Here is a 22,216-nt window from a genome sequence, read left to right as displayed (position 1 = left end):
TCCCCTCAGTTTATACCCTGTCCCCATCCCCCCTTCCCCTCAGTTTATACCCTGTCCCCATCCCCCCTTCCCCTCAGATTATACCCTGTCCCCATCCCCCCTTCCCCTCAGTTTATACCCTGTCCCCATCCTCCCTTCCCCTCAGTTTATACCCTGTCCCCATCCCCCCTTCCCCTCAGTTTATACCCTGTCCCCATCCCCCCTTCCCCTCAGTTTATACCCTGTCCCCATCCCTCCTTCCCCAAAACACCTGTAAATATTGGAGTATAAGTTGTTCCTTCCTGTATTATACTGATGCTAATGTTTATTCTGTTCTACTGATCCATTTACTTTATGTTCCTATTCTTCTATTGTATTATTTCTTATTGTTGTTGAATTGTGGAGAAGGAACCTGCCAGGAAGCATTTAGTTGGACGGTGTCTACCATGTGTATGTGGAGAAGGAACCTGCCAGGAAGCATTTAGTTGGACGGTGTCTACCATGTGTATGTGGAGAAGGAACCTGCCAGGAAGCATTTAGTTGGACGGTGTCTACCATGTGTATGTGGAGAAGGAACCTGCCAGGAAGCATTTAGTTGGACGGTGTCTACCATGTGTATGTGGAGAAGGAACCTGCCAGGAAGCATTTAGTTGGACGGTGTCTACCATGTGTATGTGGAGAAGGAACCTGCCAGGAAGCATTTAGTTGGACGGTGTCTACCATGTGTATGTGGAGAAGGAACCTGCCAGGAAGCATTTAGTTGGACGGTGTCTACCATGTGTATGTGGAGAAGGAACCTGCCAGGAAGCATTTAGTTGGACGGTGTCTACCATGTGTATGTGGAGAAGGAACCTGCCAGGAAGCATTTAGTTGGACGGTGTCTAACATGTGTATGTGGAGAAGGAACCTGCCAGGAAGCATTTAGTTGGACGGTGTCTACCATGTGTATGTGGAGAAGGAACCTGCCAGGAAGCATTTAGTTGGACGGTGTCTACCATGTGTATGTGGAGAAGGAACCTGCCAGGAAGCATTTAGTTGGACGGTGTCTACCATGTGTATGTGGAGAAGGAACCTGCCAGGAAGCATTTAGTTGGACGGTGTCTACCATGTGTATGTGGAGAAGGAACCTGCCAGGAAGCAGGACGGTGTCTACCATGTGTATGCTGTATGTACAACTTGAAACGTTCTAATTTAGTTTATTCTGTAACTCTGTTTTGCAGGTGAGAGAGGAACTGGGAAAAGCACAGGGAAAAAGCTGTGTTTTAAAGGCTCCACGTTTCACAGAGTTGTAAAGAACTTCATGATACAGGGAGGAGACTTCACAGAGGGTAAACCTACACTATCTAATATATATATATATATATATATACACACACACACACTACCAGTCAAAAGTTTGGACACCTACTCATTCAAGGGCTGTTCTTTATTTTTACTATTTTCTACATTGTAGAATAATAGTGAAGACATCAAAACTATGAAATAACACATGGAATCATGTAGTAACCAAAAAAGTGTTAAACAAATCAAAATATATTTTATATTTGAGATTCTTCAAATAGCCACCCTTTGCCTTGATGACAGCTTTGCACACTCTTGGCATTCTCTCAACCAGCTTCACCTGGAATGCTTTTCCAACAGTCTTGAAGGAGTTCCCACATTTGCTGAGCACTTGTTGGCTGCTTTTCCTTCACTCTGCGGTCCAACTCATCCCAAACCATCTCAATTGGGTTGAGGTCGGGTGATTGTGGAGGCCAGGTCATCTGATGCAGCACTCTATCACTCTCCCTCATGGTCAAATAGCCCTTACACAGCCTGGAGGTGTGTTGGGTCATTGTCCTGTTGAAAAACAAATTATAGTCCCACTAAGCCCAAACCAGATGGGGTGGTGTATCGCTGCAGAATGCTGTGGTAGCCATGCTGGTTAAAAAGTGGTTTCTTTGCAGCAATTTGACCATGAAGGCCTGATTCACACAGTCTCCTCTGAACAGTTCATGTTGAGATGTGTCTGTTACTTGAACTCTGTGAAGCATTTATTTGGGCTGCAATTTCTGAGGCTGGTAACTCTAATGAACTTATCCTTTGCAGCAGAGGTAACTCTGGGTCTTCCATTCCCGTGGCGGTCCTCATGAGAGCCAGGTTCATCATAGCGTTTGATGGTTTTTGCGACTGCACTGGAAGAAACTTTAAAAATTCTTGAAATGTTCCGTATTGACTGTCGTTCATGTCTTAAAGTAATGATGGACTGTTGTTTCTCTTTGCTTATTTGAGCTGTTCTTGCCATAATATGGACTTGGTATTTTACCAAATAGGGCTATCATCTGTATACCACCCCTACCTTGTCACAACACAACTGATTGGCTCAAACGCATTAAGAAGGAAAGAAATTCCACAAATTAACTTTTAACAAGGCACACCTGTTAATTGAAATGCTTTCCAGGTGACTACCTCATGAAGCTGGTTGAGAGAATGTCAAGAGTGTGCAAAGCTGTCAAGGCAAAGGGTGGCTACTTTGAAGAATCTCAAATATAAAATATATTTTGATTTGTTTAACACTTTTTTTGGTTACTAGATGATTCCATATGTGTTATTTCATAGTTTCGATGTCACTATTATTCTACAATATAGAACATTTAAAAAAAATAAAGAACAACCCTTGAATGAGTAGGTGTCCAACCTTTTGACTGGTACTGAATGTATTTGTGTGTGTATATATAATCAAACTGATGCCCTAGTGATATCATACATTCTTACTGTTGTGTCATGTTGGAAGCATTACTGACTCTTTCACCTGTGCTCCTGGCAGGCAATGGAAGAGGAGGTGAATCCATATATGGAGGCTACTTTGAAGGTAAGGAGTATGATCTATTATCTGATAATACCATAATGTCCCTTTTTAATTCATATCTAAACATAATATGCTGCTGTGCACCTCCATCTTAGAGACTACTACTGCATGCCTCTAGTTGCATGTCCAGACAGATAGACAACATGGCTACCAGTTTTATACTCTATGTTGTACTGCCTTCCATCTAGTCAACGTAGCTAGTAGTGGGCTTTGTGATTCAGCATGGAGACGCTAATCTATTTTCTTTATATAAAGCTCCAATCTTCCTGCCTAAAATGTTCAACATATTCTTTTATTTATAGAGTGTGGTCTTTTGCAAAATGAGAAGGTAAGAGACTGTCTAGTAACACAATGTCAACCTGTACCACTCCACCTCCCCCAGCTCAATACAAGATGTCTGCCTAGTAACACAATGTCAACCTGTACCACTCCACCTCCCCCAGCTCAATACAAGATGTCTGCCTAGTAACACAATGTCAACCTGTACCACTCCACCTCCCCCAGCTCAATACAAGATGTCTGCCTAGTAACACGATGTCAACCTGTACCACTCCACCTCCCCCAGCTCAATACAAGATGTCTGCCTAGTTCGGTCAGTCAGCCAGCCAATCAATCAGTCACCCAGTCTGTCAGTAAGTCGGCCAGCCAATCAGCCAATCAATCAGTCACCCAGTCTGTCAGTAAGTCGGCCAGCCAATCAGCCAATCAATCAGTCACCCAGTCTGTCAGTAAGTCGGCCAGCCAATCAGCCAATCAATCAGTCACCCAGTCTGTCAGTAAGTCGGCCAGCCAATCAGCCAATCAATCAGTCACCCAGTCTGTCAGTAAGTCGGCCAGCCAATCAGCCAATCAATCAGTCACCCAGTCTGTCAGTAAGTCGGCCAGCCAATCAGCCAATCAGCCAATCAATCAGTCTGTCAGTAAGTCGGCCAGCCAATCAGCCAATCAGCCAATCAATCAGTCTGTCAGTAAGTCGGCCAGCTATCCCAGTGGTTCCCAAACCCCCAACGAGGGTCCAGGTGGGTTGCGGGATTTGATTTGGAGAGAAGATTTATTTATATATATATATATATATATATATATATATATATATATATATATATATATATATATATATATATATATATATATATATATATATATATATATATATATATATATATATATATATATATATATTACAGTACCAGTCAAAAGGTAGGACACCTGCTCATTCAAGGGTTGTTCTTTATTTTTAAAATGTTCTACATTGTAGAATAATAGTGAAGACATCAAAACTACACTGCTCAAAAAAATAAAGGGAACACTAAAATAACATCCTAGATCTGAATGAATGAAATAATCTTATTAAATACTTTTTTCTTTACATAGTTGAATGTGCTGACAACAAAATCACACAAATTATCAATGGAAATCAAATTTATCAACCCATGGAGGTCTGGATTTGGAGTCACCCTCAAAATTAAAGTGGAAAACCACACTACAGGCTGATCCAACTTTGATGTAATGTCCTTAAAACAAGTCAAAATGAGGCTCAGTAGTGTGTGTGGCCTCCACGTGCCTGTATGACCTCCCTACAACGCCTGGGCATGCTCCTGATGAGGTGGCGGATGGTCTCCTGAGGGATCTCCTCCCAGACCTGGACTAAAGCATCCGCCAACTCCTGGACAGTCTGTGGTGCAACGTGGTGTTGGTGGATGGAGCGAGACATGATGTCCCAGATGTGCTCAATTGGATTCAGGTCTGGGGAACGGGAGGGCCAGTCCATAGCATCAATGCCTTCCTCTTGCAGGAACTGCTGACACACTCCAGTCACATGAGGTCTAGCATTGTCTTGCATTAGGAGGAACCCAGGGCCAACCGCACCAGCATATGGTCTCACAAGGGGTCTGAGGATCTCATCTCGGTACCTAATGGCAGTCAGGCTACCTCTGGCGAGCACATGGAGGGCTGTGCGGCCCCCCAAAGAAATGCCACCCCACACCATGACTGACCCACCGCCAAACCGGTCATGCTGGAGGATGTTGCAGGCAGCAGAACGTTCTCCACGGCGTCTCCAGACTCTGTCACGTCTGTCACGTGCTCAGTGTGAACCTGCTTTCATCTGTGAAGAGCACAGGGCGCCAGCGGTGAATTTGCCAATCTTGGTGTTCTCTGGCAAATGCCAAACGTCCTGCACGGTGTTGGGCTGTAAGCACAACCCCCACCTGTGGACGTCGGGCCCTCATACCACCCTCATGGAGTCTGTTTCTGACCGTTTGAGCAGACACATGCACATTTGTGGCCTGCTGGAGGTCATTTTGCAGGGCTCTGGCAGTGCTCCTCCTGCTCCTCCTTGCACAAAGGCGGAGGTAGCAGTCCTGCTGCTGGGTTGTTGCCCTCCTACGGCCTCTTCCACGTCTCCTGATGTACTGGCCTGTCTCCTGGTAGCGCCTCCATGCTCTGGACACTACGCTGACAGACACAGCAAACCTTCTTGCCACAGCTCGCATTGATGTGCCATCCTGGATGAGCTGCACTACCTGAGCCACTTGTGTGGGTTGTAGACTCAATCTCATGCTACCACTAGAGTGAAAGCACCGCCAGCATTCAAAAGTGACCAAAACATCAGCCAGGAAGCATAGGAACTGAGAAGTGGTCTGTGGTCACCACCTGCAAAACCAGTCCTTTATTGGGGGTGTCTTGCTAATTGCCTATAATTTCCACCTGTTGTCTATTCCATTTGCACAACAGCATGTGAAATGTATTGTCAATCAGTGTTGCTTCCTAAGTGGACAGTTTGATTTCACAGAAGTGTGATTGACTTGGAGTTACATTGTGTTGTTTAAGTGTTCCCTTTTATTTTTTTGAGCAGTGTATGAAATAACACATATGGAATCATCTAGTAACCAAAAAAGTGTTAAACAAATCAAAATATATTTGAGATTCTTGAAATAGCCACCCTTTGCCTTGATAACAGCTTTGCACACTCTTGGCATTCTCTCAACCAGCTTCACCATGAATGCTTTTCCAATGGTCTTGAAGGAGTTCCCACATATGCTGAGCACTTGTTGGCTGCTTTTCCTTCACTCTGCGGTCTGACTCGTCGTAAACCATATATGTATGTGAATATACACTGCTCAAAAAAATAAAGGGAACACTTAAACAACACAATGTAACTCCAAGTCAATCACACTTCTGTGAAATCAAACTGTCCACTTAGGAAGCAACACTGATTGACAATAAATGTCACATGCTGTTGTGCAAATGGAATAGACAACAGGTGGAAATTATAGGCAATTAGCAAGACACCCCCAATAAAGAAGTGGTTCTGCAGGTGGTGACCACAGTCCACTTCTCAGTTCCTATGCTTCCTGGCTGATGTTTTGGTCACTTTTGAATGCTGGCGGTGCTTTCACTCTAGTGGTAGCATGAGACTGAGTCTACAACCCACACAAGTGGCTCAGGTAGTGCAGCTGATCCAGGATGGCACATCAAGACTGTTGGAAAAGCATTCCAGGTGAAGCTGGTTGAGAGAATGTCAAGTGTGCAAAGCTGTCATCAAGGCAAAGGGTGGCTATTTAGCACTGTTTTGGTTACTACATGATTCCATATGTTATATCATAGTTTTGATGTCTTCACTATTATTCTACAATGTAGAAAATAGTTTAAAAAATAAAGAAAAACCCTTAAAGAGTAGGTGTTCTAAAACCTTTGACCGCTAGTGTATAGCAATAATTACTATAGCCCTATCAATGATAGCTATAGGCTAATACAATGAATTTGAATTATTTTCAACAAAATGTGTTGTCCATTAATAAATTGCTTTTTTCTAGTAATTTACTTAAAATGTGTCAAAAGAGCTTATCACATGTTGATGAGAATATAAATGTTTTTATAACTACTTTTTAAAAACTTGGTCTGAGTTTTTCTGGTCCAGCGGAAACGGTTTGGGAACCCCTGAGCTAGCCAGTCAGCCAGCCAGTTGGTGGCAGTCTTCAGGGGTTCCTACACTACCTTTCAATTCCTGTTAGCTGTAGCCACTCAAGCCGTGTCCCTGTTAATATCTTTTCCAGGGAGGGTGTTGAGCAGCACAGGGTGGTGAGCAGAGCGGTGGTAGGGGGGTGTTATCTGTTAACAAAGATTTGGTAACTCAGATTGTGAAAAGGTGAGGGGTGTAGCCGTCTGAAGGTGAGGGGTGTAGCCGTCTGAAGGTGAGGGATGTAGCCGTCTGAAGGTGAGGGATGTAGCCGTCTGGAGGTGAGGGATGTAGCCGTCTGAAGGTGAGGGATATAGCAGTCTGAAGGTGAGGGATGTAGCCGTCTGGAGGTGAGGGATGTAGCCGTCTGAAGGTGAGGGATATAGCAGTCTGAAGGTGAGGGATGTAGCCGTCTGAAGGTGAGGGATATAGCAGTCTGAAGGTGAGGGATATAGCAGTCTGAAGGTGAGGGATGTAGCCGTCTGAAGGTGAGGGATATAGCAGTCTGAAGGTGAGGGATGTAGCCGTCTGAAGGTGAGGGATATAGCAGTCTGAAGGTGAGGGATGTAGCCGTCTGAAGGTGAGGGATGTAGCCGTCTGAAGGTGAGGGATGTAGCCGTCTGAAGGTGAGGGATATAGCAGTCTGAAGGTGAGGGATGTAGCCGTCTGAAGGTGAGGGATGTACCTGTCTGAAGGTGAGGGATATAGCAGTCTGAAGGTGAGGGATGTAGCCGTCTGAAGGTGAGGGATGTAGCCGTCTGAAGGTGAGGGATGTAGCCGTCTGGAGGTGAGGGATGTAGCCGTCTGAAGGTGAGGGATATAGCAGTCTGAAGGTGAGGGATGTAGCCGTCTGGAGGTGAGGGATGATTGTTTTATTGATCACGTTATTAGAAGCTCTATTCTATCTCAGGTTATTGACTGAATCTGTCAGTCCTATACTGGGAGAACAGGTGATCTCTCTCTCTATCTCTCGCTCTATCCCTCTCTCTCTCTCCATCCCCCTCTCTCTCTCCTTTTCCCTCTATTCCTCCCTCTTTTGCTCCCTCCCCCTCTCTCTCCATCCCTCGCTCCCTCCCCCATCCCTCGCTCCCTCCCCATCCCTCACTCTCTTCCTCTACCCCTCTCTCTATCCCTTCCTCTACCCCTCTCTCTATCCCTCTCTCTCTCTCCCCCTCTCACCACCTCCACCATAAACAGTGAGAGGTGTGAATCTCACAGATTGTCCATGTCTCTCTCTCTCTCAAACAGACGAGAACTTTATTCTCAAACACGACAGAGCTTTCCTGCTGTCCATGGCCAACCGCGGCAAACACACCAACGGGTCCCAGTTCTTCATGTGAGTAGAAATTCATAAAGGTGTCATAACATTTAATAACTTAAGGCATCTCATATATAGTCTTTAAACTCCTCAATCTCAGAAAAGTGTCTGGTTTATACAGGCTAAGCTTTCTGGTTGACAGGTTTCCACATGAGATGGTCAGTCCCTCTGTAGCTGAGGTTCATTTCAGGTTCAGCTAATTTGTTTAGCTGTTTATCTGATGCCTGTCTATGTATTATGTCAGGCCTAAGCACTGCAGAATAGAGGCCTGCCTGTCTATGTATTATGTCAGGCCTAAGCACTGCAGAATAGAGGCCTGCCTGTCTATGTATTATGTCAGGGCTAAGCACTGCAGAATAGAGGCCTGTCTATGTATTATGTCAGGCCTAAGCACTGCAGAATAGAGGCCTGCCTGTCTATGTATTATGTCAGGCCTAAGCACTGCAGAATAGAGGCCTGCCTGTCTATGTATTATGTCAGGGCTAAGCACTGCAGAATAGAGGCCTGCCTGTCTATGTATTATGTCAGGCCTAAGCACTGCAGAATAGAGGCCTGTCTATGTATTATGTCAGGGCTAAGCACTGCAGAATAGAGGCCTGCCTGTCTATGTATTATGTCAGGGCTAAGCACTGCAGAATAACATAATGTTGTGTGAATTTTACAACCCTTCTTTCTCCCCTTCAGTCAGTCGATGTGCTTCAATGCACAGAAATAAACAAACATGGATTCCTTATTTTGCCCACAAATAAGTTACAATGTTTCTCTTGCCATTTTTGTGTAAAATTTTTCAGAAAGTCATCGTGCTCTTCCAAGGTAATGTGTCTCCAGGGTTGTGTTTCTGTTTCTCTCCTCTCCTGACTGTCTGTCTGTCTTTCTATCTCTCATTCAGTAGTCTGTTTTAAACTTACTAAACTATCAAATCCACACTGTGGAGAATGTGGATGCAATCACGGAATCCAGACGGAATTTCCAACAATATTCAAAAAAATGCATCAACTAAATATATTGAACTTATTAGCAAAATCATTAATTTACTCCAGATTATTATAAAACATGAAGAAAATGCATCAGTGATTCATATTGACCTTCAACTTTTTGAAGAGTCAACAGCACAGGAATGTCTATGTGCGTGTTCGTCTACCACTTTGTGTAGCCGTTAGCGATTATGCTAATTTAATGACAACCGTCTTCTGGTAGATGGAAAGGCTTTCCCAAAAACCTTCTCAATTAAATGTTAACTACAACGTAACCTCTGCCTATTTGGCAGAATGATATCATGCCTATTTGCATCAATCCAGTGGCCTTTTTTTTTTTTTACTCTGGCTGGTGCGCAGTTGAGTTAAAGGATTATTCCCAGACCTCAAAAGTGGTCTCCTGATGTGGTTTAAGCATGGTTATGGACTTAACATCCAATTTGGTTATTTTTCTATTGAAAAACGTTAACCTGGAAAAACGAAACGAAGAAAACAGAATTTGGGAAAAAACTAGATGGAATCAGGCAAAGAAATAAAAGGGATTTTCTAGGGCCATAACTTAATGTACACTATGAACACAGCCTATCTTCTAAGCACCAGGGCAGCAACACAACAGAGCCAGCAGTCATTTCAACATCATCTAGATTAGATATTTATTGTAGTGCGAACATGTATTGTCTACATTGAGCACAGTGAGTCATTTGACATTTGGTCATGATGGTATAGCATGAAAATGACAGTGCAGTTTGGACTATGTTGTTATAAAAGGTTCTGTTGTTCATGGCTCCAGAATACCTCAACACACACCTGTCCTCACCTCATAACAGAATACCTCAACACACCTGTCCTCACCTCATAACAGAATACCTCAACCACTATAGCTCTTCCTTTAAGCCCAGTATAATTGGTCATTAATAATGTAATAATGGTCATGGTTGCTACCTGTTTGGTTGCTGTGATCTGTTCTCTCATTCTCTTCCTCCTCCTCACTGTTTTCCATAACTCTGCCCGGGCCATGCTGGACTGGAACCCTCCAACAGAACCACCAAGACAGCACCTCATCTCGATGGGTACGTCTAGTCTCACTACCTTACAGCTCAAGATAAGGTTTACTGGCAGTACATATCAAATCTTCCTCCCTGGACAAGCCTCCACTGGTTGGCCCTAACCTCTCCCTGTTATTGTCAGGGTCTCTGTGGTACTGTGGTCATTAGCCTCTCCACCCCTCTGACTCCTCCCCCCTGCAGGGTCCATGTGGTGTTTGGCCTGGTCATCTCAGGCTTTGAGGTGATCAAGAGGATTGAGGGTCTGAAGACGGATGGAGCCAGCAGGCCATATGCTGATGTTAGGGTTATGGACTGTGGTCAGCTCATCACGAAGTCAGCCAACGATGGTAGGGACCACACTCCTTCCTCCCTCCCTCCCTCCCTCCCTCCCTCCACACAGTGACTTGTCTGTCATTCACTCCTGTGTTATCCCTTAGCTATTTAACCAGACTGGTAGTTTGTATTGTATTTATTATGGATCTCCATTAGTTCCTGCCAAGGCAGCAGCTACTCTTCCTGGGGTTTATTATGGATCCCCATTAGTCCCTGCCAAGGCAGCAGCTACTCTTCCTGGGGTTTATTATGGATCTCCATTAGTTCCTGCCAAGGCAGCAGCTACTCTTCCTGGGGTTTATTATGGATCCCCATTAGTTCCTGCCAAGGCAGCAGCTACTCTTCCTGGGGTTTATTATGGATCCCCATTAGCTCCTGCCAAGGCAGCAGCTACTCTTCCTGGGGTTTATTATGGATCCCCATTAGTTCCTGCCAAGGCAGCAGCTACTCTTCCTGGGGTTTATTATGGCTCCCCATTAGTTCCTGCCAAGGCAGCAGCTACTCTTCCTGGGGTTTATTATGGATCCCCATTAGTTCCTGCCAAGGCAGCAGCTACTCTTCCTGGGGTTTATTATGGATCCCCATTAGTTCCTGCCAAGGCAGCAGCTACTCTTCCTGGGGTTTATTATGGATCCCCATTAGTTCCTGCCAAGGCAGCAGCTACTCTTCCTGGGGTTTATTATGGATCCCCATTAGTTCCTGCCAAGGCAGCAGCTACTCTTCCTGGGGTTTATTATGGATCCCCATTAGTTCCTGCCAAGGCAGCAGCTACTCTTCCTGGGGTTTATTATGGATCCCCATTAGTTCCTGCCAAGGCAGCAGCTACTCTTCCTGGGGTTTATTATGGATCCCCATTAGTTCCTGCCAAGGCAGCAGCTACTCTTCCTGGGGTTTATTATGGATCCCCATTAGTTCCTGCCAAGGCAGCAGCTACTCTTCCTGGGGTTTATTATGGATCTCCATTAGTTCCTGCCAAGGCAGCAGCTACTCTTCCTGGGGTTTATTATGGATCCCCATTAGTTCCTGCCAAGGCAGCAGCTACTCTTCCTGGGGTTTATTATGGATCCCCATTAGTTCCTGCCAAGGCAGCAGCTACTCTTCCTGGGGTTTATTATGGATCTCCATTAGTTCCTGCCAAGGCAGCAGCTACTCTTCCTGGGGTTTATTATGGATCCCCATTAGTTCCTGCCAAGGCAGCAGCTGCTCTTCCTGGGTTCCGGCAAAATTAAGGCAGTTATATAATTTTAAAAACATTACAATACATTCATAACAGATTTCACAACACACTAAGTGTGTGCCCTCAGGCCCCTACTCTACTACCACATATCTATAACACAAAATCCATGTGTACGTGTGTGTAGTGCGTATGTTATTGTGTGTGTGTGTATGCATGTACCTGTGTGTGTGTCTCTTCACAGTCCCCGCTGTTCCATAAGGTGTATTTTTATCTGGTTTTTAAAATCTGATTCTACTGATTGCATCAGTTACTTGATGTGGAATAGAGTTCCATGTAGTCATGGCTCTATGTAGTACTGTGCGCCTCCCATAGTCTGTTCTGTCTTGTGGGGTATGCATGGGTGTCTGAGCTGTGTGCTAGTCGTTTAAGCAGACAGCTCGATGATTTCAACATGTCAATACCTCTCACAAATACAAGTAGTGATGAAGTCAATCTCTCCTCCACTTTGAGCCAGGAGAGACTGACATGCATATTATTAATGTTAGCTCTCTGTGTACATCCAAGGGCCAGCCGTGCTGCCCTGTTCTGAGCCAATTGCAATTTTCCTAAGTCCCTATTTGTGGCACCTGACCACATGACTGAACAGTAGTCCAGGTGTGACAAAACTAGGGCCTGTAGGACCTGCCTTGTTGATAGTGTTGTTAAGAAGGTAGAGCAGCACTTTATTATGGACAGACTTCTCCCCATCTTAGCTACTGTTGTATCAATACGTTTTGACCATGACAGTTTACAATCCAGGGTTACTCCAAGCAGGTTTAGTCTCCTCAACTTACTCAATTTCCACATTATTCATTACGAGATTTAGTTGAGGTTTAGGATTTAGTGAATGATTTGTTCCAAATAAAATGCTTTTAGTTTTTGAAATATTTAGCACTAACTTATTCCTTGCCACCCATTGTGAAACTAACTGCAGCTCTTTTTTAAGTGTTGCAGTCATTTCAATCCCTGTAGTAGCTGACGTGTATAGTGTTGAGTCATCCGCATACATAGACACACTGGCTTTACTCAAGGCCAGTGGCATGTCGTTAGTAAAGATGGAAAAAAGCAAGGGGCTTAGACAGCTGCCCTGGGGAATTCCTGATTCTACCTGGATGATGTTGAAAACCTCTTGTTATTGTACAGAAATCAAACATGCGCCGAACACAACAGCTGTAGACCTTACCATGAAATGCTTACTGACCTTAACCAACAGTGCAGTTCAAGAAATAGAGTTAAGAAAATATTTACTAAATAAAATAACACAATAAAATAACAATACCGAGGCTATATACAGGGGGTACTGGTACCAAGTCAATGTGCAGGGGTACAGGTTAGTCGAGGTAATTTGTACATGTACAGTGGGGAGAACAAGTATTTGATACACTGCCGATTTTGCAGGTTTTCCTACTTACAAAGCATGTAGATGTCTGTCATTTGTATCATAGGTACACTTCAACTCGGAGAGACGGAATCTAAAACAAAAATCCAGAAAATCACATTGTATGATTTTTAAGTAATTAATTTGCATTTTATTGCATGACATAAGTATTTGATCACCTACCAACCAGTACTCCTGAGTGGCGCAGTGGTTTAAGGCACTGCATCGCAGTGCTAACTCTGCCACTAGAGATCCTGGTTCGAATCCAGGCTCTGTCGCAGCTGGCCGCGACCGGGAGACTCATGGGCGGCGCACAATTGGCCCAGCGTCGTCCAGGGTAGGGGAGGGAATGGCCGGCAGGGATGTAGCTCAGTTGATAGAGCATGGCGTTTGCAACGCCAGGGTTGTGGGTTCGTTTCCCACGGGGGGCCAGTATAAAAAATAATATATATATATATATATATATATATATATATATATATATATATATGTATATGTATATGTATATGTATATATATATATATATATATATGTATATGTATGTATTCACTAACTGTAAGTCGCTCTGGATAAGAGTGTCTGCTAAATGACTAAAATGTAAATGTAGATTTCTGGCTCTCACAGACCTGTTAGTTTTTCTTTAAGAATCCCTCCTGTTCTCCACCCATTACCTGTATTAACTGCATCTGTTTGAACTTGTTACCTGTATAAAAGACACCTGTCCACACACTCAATCAAACAGACTCCAACCTCTCCACAATGGCCAAGACCAGAGAGCTGTGTAAGGACATCAGGGATAAAATTGTAGACCTGCACAAGGCTGGGATAGGCAAGCAGCTTGGTGAGAAGGCAACAACTGTTGGCGCAATTATTAGAAAATGGAAGAAGTTCAAGATGACGGTCAATCACCCTCGGTCTGGGGCTCCATGCAAGATCTCACCTCGTGGGGCATCAATGATCATGAGGAAGGTGAGGGATCAGCCCAGAACTACACGGCAGGACCTGGTCAATGACCTGAAGAGAGCTGGGACCACAGTCTCAAAGAAAACCATTAGAAACACACTACGCCGTCATGGATTAAAATCCTGCAGCGCACGCAAGGTCCCCCTGCTCAAGCCAGCGCATGTCCAGGCCCGTCTGAAGTTTGCCAATGACCATCTGGATGATCCAGAGGAGGAATGGGAGAAGGTCATGTGGTCTGATGAGACAAAAATATAGCTTTTTGGTCTAAACTCCACTCGCCGTGTTTGGAGGAAGAAGAAGGATGAGTACAACCCCAAGAACACCATCCCAACCGTGAAGCATGGAGGTGGAAACATCATTCTTTGGGGATGCTTTTCTGCAAAGGGGACAGGACGACTGCACCGTATTGAGGGGAGGATGGATGGGGCCATGTATCGCGAGATCTTTGCCAACAACCTCCTTCCCTCAGTAAGAGCATTGAAGATGGGTCGTGGCTGGGTCTTCCAGCATGACAACGACCCGAAACACACAGCCAGGGCAACTAAGGAGTGGTTCCGTAAGAAACATCTCAAGGTCCTGGAGTGGCCTAGCCAGTCTCCAGACCTGAACCCAATAGAAAATCTTTGGAGGGAGCTGAAAGTCCGTATTGCCCAGCGACAGCCCCGAAACCTGAAGGATCTGGAGAAGGTCTGTATGGAGGAGTGGGCCAAAATCCCTGCTGCAGTGTGTGCAAACCTGGTCAAGACCTACAGGAAACGTATGATCTCTGTAATTGCAAACAAAGGTTTCTGTACCAAATATTAAGTTCTGCTTTTCTGATGTATCAAATACTTATGTCATGCAATAAAATGCAAATTAATTACTTAATCATACAATGTGATTTTCTGGATTTTTGTTTTAGATTCCGTCTCTCACAGTTGAAGTGTACCTATGATAAAAAATTACAGACCTACATGCTTTGTAAGTAGGAAAACCTGCAAAATCGGCAGTGTATCAAATACTTGTTCTCCCCACTGTAGGTAGGGGTAAAGTGACTGCATAGATAATAAACAGCGAGTAGCAGCAGTGTAAAAACATAGAGGGGGGGTCAATGTAAATTTAACCAGACTGGTAGTTGATGACCTGTTGTTATTCTATGTACCTATTTAACCAGACTGGTAGTTGACCTGTTATTCTACGTATAAATCAACATAAATATGGGTTGTATTTTCAATGGTGTTTGTTCTTCACTGGTTGCCCTTTTCTTGTGGCAACAGGTCACAAATCTTGCTGCTGTGATGGCACACTGGTATTTCACCCAATAGATATGGGAGTTTATCAAAATTGGGATTGTTTTCTAATTCTTTGTGGGCCTGTGTAATCTGAGGGAAATATGTATCTCGAATATGGTCATACATTTGGCAGGAGGTTAGGAAGTGCAGCTCAGTTTCAACCTCATTCTGTGGGCAGTGTGCACATAGCCTGTCTTCTCTTGAGAGCCAGGTCTTCCTACGGCGGCCTTTCTCAATAGCAAGGCTATGCTCACTGAGTCTGTACATGGTCAAAGCTTACCTTATGTTTGGGTTAGGTATTCTGCCACTGTGTACTCTCAGTTTAGGGCCAAATAGCATTCTAGTTTGCTCTGTTTATTTGGTAATTCTTTCCAATGTGTAAAGTTAATATTATTTTTGTTTTCTCATGATTTGGTTGGGTCTAATTGTGTTGCTGTCCTGGGGCTATGTGGGGTCTGTTTGTGTTTGTGAACAGAGCCCCAGGACCAGCTTGCTTAGGGGACTCTTCTCCAGGTTCATCTCTCTGTAGGTGATGGCTTTGTTATGTAAGGTTAGGGAATCACTTCCTTTTAGGTGGTTGTAGAATTTAACGGCTCTTTTCTGGATTTTGATAATTTGCAGTATCTGCCTAATTCTGCTGTGCATGCATTATTTGCTGTTTTACGTTATACACTGAGGATATTTTTGCAGAATTCTGCATGCAGAGTCTCAATTTGGTGTTTGTCCCATTTTGTGAAATCTTGGTTGGTGAGCGGACCCCAGACCTCACAACCATAAAGGGCAATGGGTTCTATAACTGATTCAAGTATTCTTTGCCAGATCCTAATTGGTATGTCGAATTTTATGTTCCTTTTGATGGCATAGAAGGCCCTTCTTGCCTTGTCTCTCAGATCGTTCACAGCTTTGTGGAAGTTACCTGTGGCGCTGATGTTTAGGCCAAGGTATGTATAGTTTTTTTGTGTGCTTTAGGGCAATGGTGTCTAGATGGAATTTGTATTTGTTGTCCTGGCAACTGGACCTTTTTTGGAACACCATTATTTTTGTCTTACTGAGATTTACTGTCAGGGCCCAGGTCTGACAGAATCTGTGCAGAAGATCTAGGTGCTGCTGTAGGCCCTCCTTGGTTGGTGACAGAAGCATCAGATCATCAGCAAACAGTAGACATTTGACTTCAGATTCTAGTAGGGTGAGGCCGGGTGCTGCAGACTGTTCTAGTACCCTCGCCAATTCGTTGATACATATGTTGAAGAGGGTGGGGCTTAAGCTGCATCCCTGTCTCACCCCACGGCCCTGTGGAAAGAAATGTGTGTTTTTTGCCAATTTTTACCGCACACTTTTTTGTGTACATGGATTTTATAATGTTGTATGTTTTTCCCCCAACAAAACTTTCCATCAATTTGTATTCCGACCCTCATGCCAAATTGAGTCAAAAGCTTTTTTTGAAATCAACAAAGCATGAGAAGACTTCGCCTTCGTTTTGGTTGATTTGTTTGTCAATTAGGGTGTGCAGGGTGAATATGTGGTCTGACGTACGGTAATTTGGTAAAAAGCCAATTTGACATTTGCTCAGTAAATTGTTTTCACTGAGGAAATGTACGAGTCTACTGTTAATGATAATGCAGAGGATTTTCCCAAGGTTGCTGTTGACACATATCCCACGGTAGTTATTGGGGTCAAATTTGTCTTCACTTTTGTGGATTGGGGTGATCAGTCCTTGGTTCCAAATATTGGGGAAGATACCAGAGCTAAGGATGATGTTAAAGAGTTTAAGTATAGCCAATTTTAATTTATGATCTGTATATTTTATCATTTCATTGAGGATACCATCAACACCACAGGCCTTTTTGGGTTGGAGGGTTTGTATTTTGTCCTGTAGTTCATTCAATGTAATTGGAGAATCCAGTGGGTTCTGTTAGTCTTTAAAAGTTGATTTTAAGATTTGAATTTGATCATGTATATGTTTTTGCTGTTTGTTCTTTGTTATAGTGCCAAAAGGATTAAAGAAGTGGTTTTCCCATACATCTCCATTTTGGATAGATACAGTGGGGGAAAAAAGTATTTAGTCAGCCACCAATTGTGCAAGTTCTCCCACTTAAAAAGATGAGAGAGGCCTGTAATTTTCATCATAGGTACACGTCAACTATGACAGACAAAATGAGAAAAAAATCCAGAAAATCACATTGTAGGATTTTTTATGAATTTATTTGCAAATTATGGTGGAAAATAAGTATTTGGTCAACAACAAAAGTTTCTCAATACGTTGTTATATACCCTTTGTTGGCAATGACACAGGTCAAACAATTTTTCTGTAAGTCTTCACAAGGTTTTCACACACTGTTGCTGGTATTTTGGCCCATTCCTCCATGCAGATCTCCTCTAGAGCAGTGATGTTTTGGGGCTGTCGCTGGGCAACACAGACTTTCAACTCCCTCCAAAGATTTTCTATGGGGTTGAGATCTGGAGACTGGCTAGGCCGCTCCAGGACCTTGAAATGCTTCTTACGAAGCCACTCCTTCGTTGCCCGGGCGGTGTGTTTGGGATCATTGTCATGCTGAAAGACCCAGCCACGTTTCATCTTCAATGCCCTTGCTGATGGAAGGAGGATTTCACTCAAAATCTCACGATACATGGCCCCATTCATTCTTTCCTTTACACGGATCAGTCGTCCTGGTCCCTTTGCAGAAAAACAGCCCCAAAGCATGATGTTTCCACCCCCATGCTTCACAGTAGGTATGGTGTTCTTTGGATGCAACTCAGCATTCTTTGTCCTCCAAACATGACGAGTTGAGTTTTTACCAAAAAGTTATATTTTGGTTTCATCTGACCATATGACATTCTCCCAATCCTCTTCTGGATCATCCAAATGCACTCTAGCAAACTTCAGACGGGCTGGACATGTAATGGCTTAAGCAGGGGGACACGTCTGGCATTGCAGGATTTGAGTCCCTGGCGGCGTAGTGTGTTACTGATGGTAGGCTTTGTTACTTTGGTCCCAGCTCTCTGCAGGTCATTCACTAGGTCCCCCCGTGTGGTTCTGGGATTTTTGCTCACCGTTCTTGTGATCATTTTGACCCCACGGGGTGAGATCTTGCGTGGAGCCCCAGATCGAGGGAGATTATCAGTGGTCTTGTATGTCTTCCATTTCCTAATAATTGCTCCCACAGTTGATTTCTTCAAACTAAGCTGCTTACCTATTGCAGATTCAGTCTTCCCAGCCTGGTGCAGGTCTACAATTTTGTTTCTGGTGTCCTTTGACAGCTCTTTGGTCTTGGCCATAGTGGAGTTTGGAGTGTGACTGTTTGAGGTTGTGGACAGGTGTCTTTTATACTGATAACAAGTTCAAACAGGTGCCATTAATACAGGTAACGAGTGGAGGACAGAGGAGCCTCTTAAAGAAGAAGTTACAGGTCTTTGAGAGCCAGAAATCTTGCTTGTTTGTAGGTGACCAAATACTTATTTTCCACCATAATTTGCAAATAAATTCATTAAAAATCCTACAATGTGATTTTCTGGATTTTTTTCTCTCAATTTGTCTGTCATAGTTGACGTGTACCTATGATGAAAATTACAGGCCTCTCATCTTTTTAAGTGGTAGAACTTGCACAATTGGTGGCTGACTAAATACTTTTTTTCCCCACTGTTTTTCTGTATTGTTTTAGTGATTCACCATAGTGAAGGCATAGACTCAGGTTTTCTGGGTCTCTGTGTTTTTGGTCGGATAGGTTTCTCAATTTCTTTCTTAGGTTTTTGCTTTCGTCATCAATCCATTTGGCATTGTTGTTCATTTTCTTTTGGTTTTCTGTTTGACATTTTTTAGATTTGATAGGGAAGCTGAAAGGTCAAATATACTGTTTAGGTTTTCTACTGCCAAGTTTACACCTTCACTATTACAGTGGAACGTTTTGTCCAGGAAGTTGTCTAAAAGGGGTTTAATTAGTTGTTGCCCAATTGTTTTTTGGTAGGTTTCCACACTACTTTCCTTCCATCTATAGCATTTCCTAATATTATTCAGTTCCTTTGGCTTTGATGCCTCATGAGTGATGATTGCTCTGTTCAAGTAGACTGTGATTTTGCAGTGATCTGATAGGGGTGTCAGTGGGATGACTATGAACGCTCTGAGAGACTCTGGGTTGAGGTCAGTGATAAAGTAGTCTACAATACTACTGCCAAGAGATGAGCTATAGGTGTACCTACCATAGGAGTAAAACTCAAAGCCTACCATTGACTATGTACATACCCAGTGTGCGACAGAACTGCAGGATTTGTGACCCGTTTTTGTTGGTTATGTTGTCATAGTTGTGCCTAGGGGGGCATATGGGGGAGGGAATGCTGTCACCTCCAGGTAGGTGTTTGTCCCCCTGTGTGCTGAGGGTGTCAGGTTCTTGTCCAGTTCTGGCATTTAGGTCGCCACAGACTAGTACATGTCCCTGGGCCTGGAAATGGTTGATTTCCCCCTCTAGGATGGAGAAGCTGTCTTCATTAAAGTATGGGGATTCTAGTGGGGGGGATATAGGTAGCACACAGGAGGACATTTTTCTCTGTTGAGATCATTTCCTTTTGAATTTCTAACCAAATGTAAAATGTTCCTGTTTTGATTAATTTAGAGTGAGTTAGGTCTGCTCTATACCACATTAGCATACCCCCTGAGTCCCTTCTCTGTTTCACACCTGGTAATTTGGTGGATGGGACTACCAGCTCTCTGTAACCTAGAGGGCAACCAGGTGGATGGGACTACCAGCTCTCTGTAACCTAGAGGGAAACCAGGTGGATGGGACTACCAGCTCTCTGTAACCTAGAGGGCAACCAGTGGGTCCATCTCCTCTATACCATGTTTCTTGTAGGATGACAATGTCTGTATTTCTGATTTATTTGGTGAAGTCCAGGTTCCTGCTCTTTAGGCCAAAGGCAGATGACCTCAGGCCTTGGATATTCCAGGATGAGATAATGAAGGCTTTGTGTTCCATAAAGTGTCTAATGTTGTTAGTCGTGTGGTTTGGCCTTAGACCAGTAAGTGTGAGCAGAGCCTGCTGAGCATCTGGTACATGCCATTGTCTTAGGCTAGTGTAAGAGTGGGGGTTGGGCCTGTTTGCCTGTTCACGGCCTGGGCGTATATGAGACTTTCATGTTGAGGCCCTCTTTGCGGGAGTGGGGGGCATGGGGTGGGCAGGAGGGGCATAGGTCTGATCTGAGGGGGCCTAAATGGGGTGTGGGCATGGTTGACTAATAACCTCTGAGCAGCGTGAGGGGGCTTCAAAGTAGTCTCTCTCTTTCTCTCTGTGTCTCTCTCTCTCTGTGTGTCTCTCTCTCTCTCTCTCTCTGTGTGTCTCTCTCTCTCTCTCTGTGTGTCTGTGTCTCTCTCTCTCTGTGTGTGTCTGTCTCTCTCTCTCTCTGTGTGTGTCTGTCTCTCTCTCTCTCTGTGTGTGTCTGTCTCTCTCTCTCTGTGTGTCTCTCTCTCTCTCTGTGTCTCTCTCTCTCTCTGTGTCTCTCTCTCTCTCTCTGTGTGTGTCTCTCTCTCTCTCTCTGTGTGTCTCTCTCTCTCACTCTGTGTCTCTCTCTCTCTCTCACTCTCTGTGTCTCTGTCTGTCTCTTTCTTTCTTTCTTTCTTGGGCTTTTCACCCAATAAATATTTGATTTTTTTCTTCCTCTTTTATAGTTTCAAATTCGTTGTACTGAATGATAATTTTGGGAAAGAAAGATTCTCTTAGGTCTGAGTATTTGTCACAGTGTAATAGGAAATGCAGCTCTGTCTCTACCTCTCCCCGGGGGCAGAGTGAGCACAGCCTGTCCTCTCTGGGCAGCCAGGTTTGCCTGTGACGACCGGTCTCTATAGCCAGACTGTGCTCACTGAGTCTGTACCTAGTCAGTGTTTTCCTCAGTTTTCTATCAGTCACAGTGGTCAGATAGTCTGCCACCATGTACTGTCTGTTTAGAGCCAAATAGCATTGAAGTTTACTTTGATATTTTGTGGTGTCTTTCCAATAGGTGATATATTTTTCTTTTTGCTTTGTGATGATTTGGTTGGGCCAGATTTTCTGAGTGCTGTCCTGAGGCTCTATGAGGTTGGTTTTGGTTAGTGAACTGAGCCTCAGAACCAGCTGGCTGAGGGGACTCTTCTCTTGTTTCATCTCTTGACATAGTAGAGCTGTGTGATGGAATGTTTTGGGGTCACTTGTTTTTAGATGGTTGTAAAATTTGATGGCTCTTTTTTCAATTCGAATAAGGAGGGGGGTATTGGCCCAATTCTGCTCTACATGCGTTATTTGGAGTTTTTCTTTGCACTTGCAATACAGTCTTGCAAAACTCTGCATGCAGTATTTCGATTGGATGTTTGTCCCATTTGGTAAATTCAGTATTAGAGAGCGGGCCCCATACTTCGCTGCCATATATAGCAATTGGTTCTATAACTGATTGGAAAATTTTGAGCCAGATTCTAATTGGAATTTCGATTTTAATATTCCTTTTAATGGCATAGAATGCTCTTCTTGCTTTGTCTCTCAGCTCATTCACAGCCATGTGAAAGCTACCTGTGTTGCTGATATTTAGTCCTAGATACGTGTAATTTTTGGTGTGTTCTAATAGAACTGTGTCCAAATAGAATTTATATTTGTCATCCTGATTTCCTGACCTTTTTTGGAATATCATTATATTCGTTTTTTTTAGATTAACGGTCAGAGCCCAGGTCTGACAGAATCTGTGCAGATGATCTAGATGCTGCTGTAACCCCTCCTTAGTGGGAGACAGTAGCACCAGGTCATCTGCGTACAGCAGACACTTGATTTCAGTGTTGTGTAGGGTGAGACCAGGTGCTGACGATTCTTCTAATGTTTTTGCCAATTCGTTAATGTAGATGTTAAATAGTGTTGGACTTATTGGGCAGCCCTGTTTCACTCCACGTCCCTGAGAGAAGAAGTCTGTTTGCTTGTTGCAGATTT

General features: G+C 43.8%; 1 protein-coding gene across 3 annotated transcripts in view; it reads left to right on the top strand.

Moving 5' to 3' along the window:
• The window catches only part of nktr (natural killer cell triggering receptor), a 73,347-nt gene that overhangs the window by 24,088 nt on the left and 27,043 nt on the right, over positions 1 to 22,216 (top strand). The window contains exons 4-10 of one of the 3 annotated variants that reach the window (XM_084200316.1): positions 1,200 to 1,307; positions 2,786 to 2,830; positions 3,130 to 3,155; positions 8,034 to 8,121; positions 8,899 to 8,916; positions 10,118 to 10,147; positions 10,325 to 10,470. In XM_084200316.1, coding sequence (XP_084056442.1) covers positions 8,078 to 8,121; positions 8,899 to 8,916; positions 10,118 to 10,147; positions 10,325 to 10,470 — 238 coding nt within the window. In that variant the 5' untranslated portion in view covers positions 1,200 to 1,307; positions 2,786 to 2,830; positions 3,130 to 3,155; positions 8,034 to 8,077. The remainder of the gene's footprint in view (positions 1 to 1,199; positions 1,308 to 2,785; positions 2,831 to 3,129; positions 3,156 to 8,033; positions 8,122 to 8,898; positions 8,917 to 10,117; positions 10,148 to 10,324; positions 10,471 to 22,216) is intronic. The other 2 variants (XM_084200314.1, XM_084200315.1) reach the window with 2 other exon arrangements.

The sequence above is a fragment of the Coregonus lavaretus genome (assembly GCF_964263955.1).
Source record: "Coregonus lavaretus genome assembly, contig: HAP1_SCAFFOLD_257, whole genome shotgun sequence".
NCBI classification, from domain to species: Eukaryota; Metazoa; Chordata; class Actinopteri; order Salmoniformes; family Salmonidae; genus Coregonus; species Coregonus lavaretus.
The sequence above is the reverse complement of the archived record's forward strand: the minus strand, read 5'-3'. Positions and strand labels throughout refer to the sequence as shown.